At 34.0% G+C, this 12,025-nt stretch overlaps 1 protein-coding gene across 3 annotated transcripts; it reads left to right on the forward strand.

The window, feature by feature from the left end:
* Nucleotides 1-760: 760 nt before the first annotated feature.
* LOC147387147 (DNA topoisomerase 1 beta-like) lies at nucleotides 761-8,587 on the forward strand. Of its 3 annotated transcripts, none has more exons than XM_086420842.1 (17): nucleotides 761-857; nucleotides 1,263-1,324; nucleotides 2,278-3,461; nucleotides 3,611-3,805; nucleotides 3,887-3,967; nucleotides 4,714-4,773; nucleotides 4,909-5,003; nucleotides 5,118-5,274; nucleotides 5,386-5,511; nucleotides 6,195-6,275; nucleotides 6,371-6,461; nucleotides 6,555-6,688; nucleotides 7,289-7,357; nucleotides 7,443-7,532; nucleotides 7,657-7,760; nucleotides 7,847-8,015; nucleotides 8,148-8,587. In XM_086420842.1, exons 3-17 carry the CDS (start codon nucleotides 3,156-3,158, stop codon nucleotides 8,214-8,216), a joined length of 1,827 nt encoding a protein of 608 aa, XP_086276968.1. In that variant the 5' UTR covers nucleotides 761-857; nucleotides 1,263-1,324; nucleotides 2,278-3,155; the 3' UTR covers nucleotides 8,217-8,587. The 3 variants fall into 3 exon arrangements, with proteins under 3 accessions (XP_086276968.1, XP_086276970.1, XP_086276969.1); XM_086420843.1 differs by lacking the exon at nucleotides 761-857 and adding an exon at nucleotides 881-1,008; XM_086420844.1 differs by lacking the exon at nucleotides 1,263-1,324 and having other exon boundaries at nucleotides 776-857.
* Nucleotides 8,588-12,025: the final 3,438 nt, after the last annotated feature.

A 12,025-nucleotide genomic window follows, 5' to 3' on the forward strand; every position in this document is an offset into this window, starting at 1 on the left:
ACAGAATGAAATAAGAAAAGAAATGAGATCATACGATTCACGTCACACCATGATGGCATAAAAGATGATAAATCAACTTCCTAGAAGATTTGAACCTGGAACAAAAGTTAACCAGTATACGATTGGGATTTTATTCAAGACTGTGTCAAATGAAAAAGACAAATTTTGATGGAATTTTCTTACTCTGGACCACGACTATTAAAAATATCCATTGACTCCAAATTTAAAAGAGAAATTTATAGAATGATTTGATAGCGAAAACTATGTCCCTAGTACTGTCCCAAATTGTGATCCTTGTTCAAAGTATTTATAAATCATTATTATTACTAAATAAATTATCCAATATTAGTGAGGAATAAGCCAACTCGACTTGGGTTGAGCATTTACTGCCCGAGGTCCGGTTGGGCACGGGCACATATTAGTGTTTGTCAAGTGTGAGTTGGGCATGAGTTGATCCCCAACCCAATCCAACCCAACCCAACCCAACCCAACCCGCCCGAGTTGCAGCCCTACATCCACCCCAGATCCAAATGGTCCTCGGTCTAAATTCAGATCGAAAAGCTTATGAAATCACGATTCTTACGTTGCTCGAAACAAATCAATCCATAATCGATTTTAGATCAATCAAAAGTCTAGGTACAACTCAAACTTTGTTACCAAACACCTACCATACGTACTTAATCTAAAACAATACCTCCTTTGTAAATTTAAGTAAACAATAAGGATATTTATGTCTATTTACCTTAACATGCATATTTTCCATGTTTCCTCAGAGAAGAAATAAGAAGAGAGAGAAAGAGACAGAGAAGAGAGAGACAGGAGAAAACCAAAACCAAAGCTGAAAACCAAAACAGAAGGTAAAAGAGCTTTAAATTCTTTCCTACATTCTCGCTTCGGTTTTGTCTCGGTTATTTTTATAGATTCTTATAGTTTCTGAGAACAAGAACCAAACCCTAAACTATACAAAAACAAAGATCTCAATTCAGCTCTGTTTCAAATCTTTTCCAAGTATGTGTGTATAAAGAGAGATTATTATTATTAGATTTTGTTTTTTAAGTTTCTGTAATTATTTCTGGTAATGGGTTTTGTTTATTAATCTCAAATTTGTGTATTTTGATGATTTAGGGTTCTGGGTATAGCTTGTTATTGGATTATCTATCTTTCTTTCTTTTTTATTTTTGTTGTTTTATAGATGTTGATTTTGTTTATCAAATATTTCACCATTTTTTGGCTAATTTTGATATCTGTTTTTCAATTTTCAGGTATCTCTTATTCTCTGTTGATAATCTGAACCAATTGTTTCATGCCATTCTCTTATTGATTGGTAATGCGTCCAAATTACGAATCTTCTTACTTTAGTTGCTAAATTTTGCATTTTTATTGGTTTGTCAAGTGGGGTTTTGGGTGCTTTAGTGGGTTTCAAATTCAATTTTGTTTATTTTTCTTTTTCATTTGGTTTATGGATTGATTGGGATGTTAAAGGTGGACCACCTCCATCAAGACTTCAGAAGTGTTACCAGACACACACTTAGCCTTATGTGTGGATTTTGGCCTAGACAATAAAAAACATTCTCGAATAAATTCAATATTTCGTTGTAGTCTCGGCCGAAACTGGAATGTTCTGCAAAAACATTCTGGAATGGAACGGAACTTTAAATCATGTTTGAATTATGTTCACATGTTGCAGATATAGTTTTTCTACTAATTATAACTTATATGTGTGACACATTTTATTTATTCTAGGCATAGACCTTGGAAATTATCTTGTATTTTAATTTATGTTTGGAAGAAAGTTGGAAGTGTTGATCTTTAGAGATTATTGTGCAGGGAGAGATGGTAGATTTCCAATAAATAAAGACACTTTCTTTCTTAGACCATTTTGGAAATTAGATATGAAGGGATGAATCTCACATCTCCAACTTTCTTTCTTCCTGTACCTAAGTATACTCTCTGTGAAAAAATAGTTCTTGATCATCATAATCGTTCAACCTTTTCCCAACCTTTTGGGTTTGCTATATAAATGATGTTTTTCTATTTGATTCCTTTCAGGGGGCATTATTTGTGTAAACGCTTGATATTTTTTCTTAATTATTTACGACATTGCTGCACTTTTTTTTTTTTTTTTGGTTTCTTTTATTGTTATTCATGTTGCGGGCTGAGTGATTATAACTCTAATATTTTTTTTTTCCTTATTTTAACTGCATGGATTTAGAGCAGCTTGGCTTCTTAACTTACATATGATTTAAAGTTCTTTGTTGTTTGTGATCTTATTTGCAGAGAATGAAATGATACACTGATGTACATGCCAACATACTGCAAAGTGAGATAATGGCTGTTGATACTCATATTACAACAAGACATTTTGATGATAGCGATGACGATGACGAACCCATTGTTTTCAAAAGGAGTAACATAACATCTAAGCAAAAACAGTTGAACTTGGAAATAAAGAAGCCATCATTTCAAAGGCATGATGGATCATCAGGGAAGCATGTTGCCAACTCATTTTCTCCCAAGAATCAAAAGTCAAGTTTAGAAAAGGGTAAGACGGTTCTATCTACAAAGACATCAGAGGTGAAGTCAAGTGTAGTGAATTCAAATGCATCAACTTCAGTAACTGACAAGTCAAAACATTCTTCAGAAAAAAATTTGGCCGTTAATGATAGAGAGAAGAAGCCTTTGAATAAGTCTCCCATTGAACCAAATGCTGATTCTGACGATGATAAACCACTGAGTGCTAGAATTTTTGCAGCTTCTACATCATTGCCAAGGAACAACTCTACCCATGTTTCAGAGGGTCTCAGTGTTAAGAAATCATCTGAAGATTCAGAAGACGAGATTCCTTTTTCATTAAGATTCAAGTTCAAATCTGGTGCCGGGTCATCTTCTGGGAAGTTCTATGACTCTAATGAAGAGAAACCGCTTGCTTCTAAGATTCAGCAAAATGGTTCCATCAAGGGGGGTAACGAACTGGTGAAGTCCCCTAAAGTTTTGAACAAGAGAACTCTAAGCAATGCCAATCCTTCTGTTCAGTTTCCAATAAAAAAGCAAAAACTTTCAGATATACCTGTCCAAGGCAAAATTGGGCAAGCCCATGTGAAAGCAGAACCAAAGATAGAAATGATGATGATGATGATGTCCCTCTTTCCCAGAGAATGAAGTCAGTCACATCAGATAGTAAATCTCAATCTACAAAGAAGACAACGAAAGTTTTTTTTGATAAGCAGAAGACAACAAAAGTTGTTTCCTCTTCATTCAAAAAAACAACCATGAAGTCGAAGAAAATGATGAAGAATTCCAAATACTCTAAGTCTTCAAAAGTGCCACCTAGCTTCGGTGAAGGGAAGAAATGGAGTACCTTGGAGCACAATGGTGTCATTTTCCCTCCTCCATATAAGTCCCATGGAGTGAAGATGCTCTACAATGGGCAGCCGGTTGATTTAACTCCTGAACAAGAGGAGGTGGTGCTCAGGATTTTTATATGGTTGTTGATTAATTATAATATATCATTTTGCATCTCTTTGTTCATGTGATTGGAGTGGCGGTGTGAGCCCCAAACTCTTAACCAAAAATTCATGATTAATTATTTGTTCCAATTTCTTTGATGCAGGTTGCAACTATGTTTGCTGTGATGAAAGACACAGAGTACGCAACCAAGCCAAGATTTATAGAGAACTTCATGAATGATTGGAGGCTGATACTTGGGAAAAACCATATAATTAAGAAATTTGAGCTATGCGATTTTACTCCAATCTACGAATGGCATCTAAATGAGAAGGAGAAGAAAAAACAAATGAGTACAGAAGTTAGTTCAATTACTTTAGTTCTTGATAAAATGCTATTTAGATTTTAGAATATCTTAACCAAGTAGTTATGGTTCACGCAGGAGAAGAAGGCTCTGAAAGATGAGAAGTTGAAACAGGAGGAAAAGTACATGTGGGCTATTGTTGATGGTGTTAAAGAGAAGGTTACCACTTACATGGCTTTTCTATATAAAGTTTTGTGGATTTCAGGGTTTTGGTTTGTTACTGTTGGTCTGGCACTATGTGTTCTCTATTATACTTAGTATGACATAAATTTGAGGTTGATATTTTTTTCTTGGATACACTTATGATGATCTTAAATATTAGATTTGATTCTATGAATATCTTCAATTTTTTTAATGCTCTATAGACAAGCTATAAAAGTAATCTGTTTTTTTTTTTTCCTTTGTGTATGCTATGTGAGAGCTATGGTTTGTTGCATAGGCTTTTGACAAATGTTCTTGTCAAAAATTATTTATCACTTAATCTCAAAGCTGCATAGCCCTGTTGTCTTTTCTATTTTTTTTTTATCATTTTGTTTGATAGGTAAAGATGAATTTTATTAGAGAAAGGTCACTGCCCAAAGATACAAGACAACAGCCCAAAATAGGTAGCTAGAGTCTGACTAGAAAAAAGAAGATTCAGGAAAAGCTGATTTTTTGTGAGGGTCTCCATGATGAGAAGATCATCTTCACAAAAAATGGGCCTTTGTTTCATCTTCACATGGGCCCAATGAGCATGTCATTTAAAGTATCAAATTTGGTGTTTCATAATATCCCAGCATATATCAATTCAGTTATTAGTGACATAAACGCTTTGTGTATTGTCATTCTTGTTCGTATAAGTTCTGTATTTTCTCATTAATCTCAAATCATTTGTGCTTACTTTTTAATAACTATGTCAATCTCAGGTTGGGAACTTCAGAGTTGAGCCACCTGGGCTGTTCCGCGGTCGTGGAGAACATCCCAAGGTTCTCTTAGATTATAAATAATTTAGAAAGTTGGATAAATTCTTAGAAATGTGATTGCTAGAGTTGGTATCCTGGAAACCTTTTCTATGCTTCAGAGGTTACGTATTTATGGGTGGTTGGGTTTTTTGGTGTCAGATGGGGAAGCTGAAAAGACGCATTCGTCCAAGTGATATTACAATAAATATAGGAAAGGATGCTCCAATTCCAGAATGTCCAATCCCTGGACAAAGGTTCTTTAATTCTAACCTCAGAGAGTGCATCCCAGATGTGTTTGAGATGTTAAATAAGGATTAAGTGCTAGTAGTTGTCTTATGTGTTTTGAAACTTTTGTGGGCTTTCTTCAGGTGGAAAGAAGTAAAGCATGACAATACCGTTACATGGTTAGCATTTTGGAATGATCCAATCAATCCAAAAGAATTCAAGTATGTTTTCTTGGCAGCCAGCAGTTCATTGAAAGGGCAAAGTGACAGAGAGAAATACGAGAAAGCGAGGATGCTGAAGGTAAACTATGTAGTTCCATTTATCTGCTTATTATAAATTTTGAGTAGCGTAATCCATATAAACATCGTATTTTTCCAGACATCTAATAGCTGTCACCCAATTTTTATGCAGGATTACATACATGATATTAGAGCAACGTACACAAAGGATTTTGCAAGTAAAGATATTACAAAGCGGCAAATAGCAGTCGCAACATACCTTATTGATAAGTTAGCCCTTAGAGCAGGCAATGAGAAGGTAACCTATATTTGGGCGTGCTTCAACTAATTAATTGTGGGAATTTTCGATTCCAATTCATTTTTTTAAACATTATCTGGCTTATTTGTTAATTCAATTATTTAGATATATTTATTGACCTTTTTGTGATTTGAGTTTCAACGTCTTACGTACTCTATGGTCATGTTCATGAGAATGCTGGCATGTGACAAGTCTATGCTAAAGTGAGCTAGTTATGGTTCACTATTTATTCGAATTAATCACATTTTAGAATGTCCTGAAATATTATATGCAGAAAGCCATTGAAATTGCCTGTATAATAATATTATAAAGTACTTGAAGCCATATTGAATTAATACCTAGAGGTAAACTTAGTTACAGCTTGTGTTCATGGAAGCTCAAATTTTAAAAATATTTGGTTCTGTTGAGCCTATCTGATGTAGTTCACACACCTATGTCAACATGGGTTCCTTGGGAGAATTGGAAGGTATATCTAAATTCTAATTACTCTCTTGCCTTTGGTCACCAATTCTTATGGAAACTGTATGTATTCTCATAAAATTTAGACATTCTAGATACAGTTGCTATGATCTACTATAATATTTGTTTTATTTTTACTATAATATATGTTGTAAGTATAATAAATTCCCCACTTAGCTAACATGTAATCAAACGTGTTTAGTTTAGCTAATTGTATTTTGCAGGATGATGATGAGGCTGATACAGTTGGATGTTGCACGCTGAAAGTGGAAAATGTTGAGTTAGTCCTTCCAAATAAATTACAGGTATATCAGAGTCTATTTTCAGTTAATTCATCACCCTTCTTGGTTATCTTTTTTAGGCAACAATGTTTGAGCTCCTATTTTTCTTTATCATCCAGTTTGATTTCCTTGGTAAAGATTCCATTAGATACTTCAACACCGTTGAGGTTGAGCTTCCCGTGTATAAAGCAATTGGACAATTCAAAAGTGGTGAGTATACAGCTCCTAGGTGTTTCTAATGGAATCTTTCTGTCTTTTGACACGAGAGAAGGGCCCATGATATCTTCCTCTTTATTTTTTCAGGAAAAAGTGAAGGAGATGATCTTTTTGACAAGCTGGATACTAGTAAACTGAATGCTCATCTGAAGGAACTTATGCCTGGCCTCACAGCAAAAGTTTTCCGTACATACAATGCATCTATCACTTTGGATGAGATGGTATGACACAAATTGGGGATTTTTATTTTTTATTTTTTTTTATATTTCCTAGTATTACCACTCATCCATCTCAACATCGTCATCTATGCTATTCTTTCTTAACAAACAAATGTTCAGCTCAATAAAGCATGTCTGCTCCTATTTCTGTATTGTAAAATGAAAGAAATATATTATAATAAGTAAAAAAGACTTCCCATACAAATTGAGTTATGCAATAAATTAAAGTTTTAAATAATTTATAATATGCATCCGGAGAAGTGTTTAACAACTTCACAATGTATGAAGGATAGAGCACATCACTCTTTAGAAATCAAATTTTTTTATACGAAATCATTAGAGGGGGACAGTATTATTACTGTCAAATGTGTCTGGAAATTGGTGTTGACACAAGAAAAGTGCACAACTATTGCATTATTTGATTAGATTTAATTCGTCAAAACAGAAAAATGTTTATAATTTAGGGTCAAGCATCTCAGAGGGAAATTATGTTGAACGTACATAGTTATTCTATATAATTCTCATTTCTTGGCCTGGGAAATTAAATATTGAACTTAATTGTTTACACCTTCTTTCTCAGAGTTTTGACTTGATGTATGGCAGTTGAATAGAGAAACCAAGGACGGTGAAGTTGCTGAGAAAATTGTTATTTATCAGCATGCAAACAAGGAGGTAATTATGGTTTCTTGGTTGTTAGAATGTGATCTTGAATCAATTTTGGTTTAGCTTCCACTCATGAACCATTGTTATTTTATAGGTTGCAATTATATGCAATCATCAACGTAGTGTCTCGAAGTCCCACAGTGCACAAATGTCAAGGTTGAGTGAGAAGATGGATGAGTTGAAGGTAATTACCATTCTACCCTTTATATACGTAGGACTCCGAAGGTATTCATGGGTAAGAGACCATATGAAGAAAGGGCCTACAGTTTCATGTTATTGAAACTGACATATCTTCATGGTGTGCATAGGCTGTGTTGGATGAACTGAAAACTGACCTGGTGAGAGCAAAGAAAGGGAAGCCCCCGTTAAACGACGCTGATGGGAAGCCTAAGAAGAACTTGACCCCTGAAGCGTAATAGGATTTGTTTTTTTCCTGAGCCCATTATACATCTCATGTATTTGCTGCCTTATTCTCACCAACTCCCATTTAATTAACAGGTTAGAGAGAAAGATTGCTCAAACCAATGTGAAGATTGAGAAGATGGAACGGGATATGAAAACCAAAGAGGATCTGAAGACTGTGGCATTGGGCACATCGAAAATCAACTATCTCGATCCTAGGATATCAGTTGCTTGGTGCAAACGCCATGAAGTTCCCATCGAGAAGGTGAACCCTTTTTTTTTTTTAAATGTTGCAATTGACACGTATAAACTATACATTGGTCGAATAACTCAACCCGAATAGCCTCACTTTGGGTGGTGGTGTTTATATATTTATTTATTTTTAATTCTTTGGCAGATATTCAATAAGTCTCTTCTAGCGAAGTTTGCTTGGGCAATGGATGTCGATCCCATCTTCAGATTCTGATTTTGGTAAAACTGAGCTTGCCTTACACAAGTTGTACCTTTTCTCCTTGAGATCTTCATTGTTTAATTTTTTTCCCACGAACTGAAAGTTCAATGATGAATGTGCATTCTATCAAGTAATCGATCGGGAATGCACTCCCCCTCCTCGGCCCCAATTCCTTTATTCTACTTGAAAGGTGGCAAGAAGCCTTGGCAAAAGAGGGTTGAAACATTTTCGAAAGTGTATTAGTCACATTTCAAATGTTTTAAGACATCGACAATGTTTGAGCACAAAACATTTGTGTTTATGGTTTCTGCTTCCTCGATACAAGGATACTTGAAATTTCATGAAATAAAGAATTGAAATGGAGGATCTGTTTAGCAATTAAAATAGATCTCCTATGCTGGGTCTAGTTGTCTTTGCATTGAGCTTTTTTATTTTTATAAATCAGGGGAATGGGCCACCATTGATGTGTCCTGCCCTGGTTAAGTATTAATAATTTAAAATCTGACTTGATCAGATAATTCTTATATATGATAAGAGTGGATGGTGTTGATGCCCTGATTGGGTGTTTTTTTATCAGTTGCCTCTTGCGTCATAATCTTAATATATATGGCTTAAAAGTTTCAGATTGGGCTGATTTTTTGTGAGGAAAAGATCAACGTAATCTAAAACGTCTAAGTCCATCAAAAGTGGTTTACAAATTACCGTTTAAAAATCAACGGGTGAGGCACAATTCTAATCACTTTTCAGTTTCTAATATATGCATCTCTTGGTTAAAGGAGCCGTTCAATGAGTATTGAGCATAATTGCCCGGGCCTCCCACTGAAAAGTGAGAGATCTTGGGTTTAAGCTCTCTTGTTGGTCACTCACAAGGATTTATCCTGACTTACGTGGTATATGTGACCATGTGGTTTGTGGGCTGGATTAACCGGGGGATTTGGGTGAGATATGATGCTTTAAGAGGATGGTGTGCGAGGTTGAACCTATGGGTTTGGACATCCCTATTACTAAACAAGAAAGTTAAGAAGGTTCTCTCTCTTTTTCATAAAGAAGAAACCTCTTTGTGGGCATCAAAATTTTAAGAAGACGCTTACAAATTTATAAATCAAAATAAATTCTTAAAAGTCATATATAGGCTTACAAATCCAAAAGGGGCCTGTTAATTGGGATATATCTTCTAAAGTTAGGGGTTTGGGTTTTCACAAATAAAGTTCATGATTTAAACAAAATCAAGTGATCCATATATTAAGTATTGGGCCCTATACCTAAACAAATGAGGTTGACCCACTAATAATCCATAGAATTCTTAAAATTGGATTTGGACAAATTTAACTTTTAAATTAATCAATTCGATCTTTTAAGTCAAGAGAATAGTTGGAAAGGTATTCTGACTTAAGTCTATAAATACCAAAGTCTTCTTTATTTGAAGATGAAATGGATAATTTTCTCTCAAAAGACAGAAACTCTCTTTTTAGAGAAGAAGAACCTCTCAAGCTCTCCTTAAGAGATGAAGCAAAGTTTTTCAAGAGACTTGGATTTTGATTCAAGAGAAGATCAAGCTCAAAAGTCCTTCAGAAATTAAGAAATTATTTTCAATTGATAACATGTGAAGTCCGAAAAGAAGAAAATCTACATAAATCTCTACAAAAGATTAAGTACAAAAGCCCTTCTTCAAAAGTCACAAAATCAATCTCAACCGATAAAATGTGAAATCCGGAGAGAAGAAAATCTACATAAACTTCTATAGAAGATCAAACTCAAAAGTCTTTATTCAAAAGTCAAAAAATCATTCTCAACTGATAAAGTGCGTAGTCCAAAGAGAAGAAAATCCATAGAAGTTTCTATAGAAAATCAAACATAAGTAAAGTCACCATCAAAGCAACATTCTCAACTGATCATGCGCGAAGTCCAGAGAGAATAAAACTACATACATGTCACCACTATTTTTATACTTGACTGTTAATCAGAGAAAAACATTGAGATCTGTATCTCCTTTTGATTAAAATCAATAAAATCATTTGTAATCTTATTTCACGAATCCCGAGGTTATCTGTAAAATTTATTGTCAACACTCCTCTCTCTAAAAGACAAGTGAAAAAAATTAGTTTTGTATGTGTGTGTGTGGAGTGCATTCGTACCAATCAGGTGCATGGGGGGGGGGGGGGTTTACTTGATGAGGTGGAGTTGATTTTAGATGATCAACAACTAATAACTCCCTAATATTATCAATAATTTAGATCGTGTACTTCAAAGGACTGCCCATGATTAGTAGTTCATTGTACAACAAATTAACTCGAGTATGATTTAGAATATACACTTAATAGGTCATTGATCATGACCTAAAAGTACGATTTTAAGGCTCAATTATACAAGACCTTAGCACATTTTATCTAATTAAATCACCATTTTAACCTAATTTATTGCTTAGGCCCATATAATAATTAGTTTATTTGATTTCAATTAAATTGCGGGCCTAGTGAAACTAATTTGTTAATTATTTTTAAGTCTAAATATTCTCAAGATCATGATAGAAGAATCAATATTAGTCAGCAGGTGGAAAATACTTTAGAGACCAAGACATTGCTCTAGCCCAAAGTTGAAAATCAAAAGCTCCAATAAGGCAACAACGCTGGTAGGCTTACCAACGGCGCTAGATTCTCATGGAATTACATGTTTGAGTGGCGCTGACTTGACCCTCTCGTTAGAAGTTATGTAATTAGGGTTAGGACTTTTTGAGAACAAAGAAACCCTAATTTTGTTTTATTTAAAGGGCCTAGACCCTTTGTTTCAAGGTACTTTTGGGAGAAAATTGTAAGTCAAAGAATTAGATTTTATTTTCTTTAGTTTTATTTTATTTTCTATAATTAGATAAAGGCTTTGTACAAAATGAATAAAGATTCAAGAAAGATCGTTTCTTTTACAGTTATTTCTAAGTTCCTATTATTTTCACTTACCTTCTTTTATTTTTTACATTCCTATGAATTTGCGATGACTCGTACTTAATCCCTCCATTAGAGAGGATGATGAATCCGAAGAGAAAGATGATGTTGTTATCATTGCATCTATTTTTTCCAGTACTTGGCTCTACTTATTAATTATTTCACCAAAAAATAAAATTTTGTAATTAACTAACCCTAACAATGATAATTCATACTTAGATAAGTTCAAGATGGATTATGCATGACATGGGTAGATGATTATTAGGGTTTCTTTACTTTGTAAAATATTGCTTCAAGAGTCAAATAATCATAGATTTTAAAAGTTCTATTTTCCAATCTATGTGCATTTAGTTGCTAATTGGATCAAGACAAAATTAGGAATTAAATTGGTGTCTTGATTATAATATCTCTTGTGAAAGGTAGAATCATCATCTCTAATGCTTTAATTATTTTGTTTTTCAATCTTTCTTTTCTAAGTTATTTTTAATCTCTAAAAAAGATTTACCAATCCCTTTTAATTTTGATTTTAATTTATAGTTTGATTTTGAAAAATAAGTAGAATATTTTCTTGATTTCATCAACTTACATGCCTTCCATTGGGTTCGACCTTTGTTTGTCCTAGCTAAATAAGGTAATATAGATTTCTTTACTAAGTTTAAAGACAATACAAAAAGAACTTCACTAGTTATTTAAAAATGAATCGTGATAATATGAGACTCTTTGTACGGTCCTTTCACAGCACAGTAGATCCATTGCTTTAGGATACACAAGGACAAATGTTTATGGTTTTGTACGATTCTGTGAAAGGGAACGTACAAAAAAATAACGTCAGATTATCACGACTACTTTTTAAAAACTCAACCAAAAAAACATAGAGACTTAAAGTGG

This window comes from Akebia trifoliata, chromosome 13 (assembly GCF_017979445.1).
Source record: "Akebia trifoliata isolate Shusen 1 chromosome 13, ASM1797944v1, whole genome shotgun sequence".
In the NCBI taxonomy this organism is placed as follows: Eukaryota; Viridiplantae; Streptophyta; class Magnoliopsida; order Ranunculales; family Lardizabalaceae; genus Akebia; species Akebia trifoliata.

Excerpts from the sequence above, each read along its gene's own strand:
- LOC147387147 (XM_086420842.1), top strand. The coding sequence starts at position 3,156 with ATGAAGTCAGTCACATCAGATAGTAAATCTCAATCTACAAAGAAGACA. Across the intron at positions 3,806-3,886 it reads AAAAACAAATGAGTACAGAA|GAGAAGAAGGCTCTGAAAGA; the intron begins GTTAGTTCAATT and ends TGGTTCACGCAG. Across the intron at positions 5,275-5,385 it reads AGAAAGCGAGGATGCTGAAG|GATTACATACATGATATTAG; the intron begins GTAAACTATGTA and ends ATTTTTATGCAG.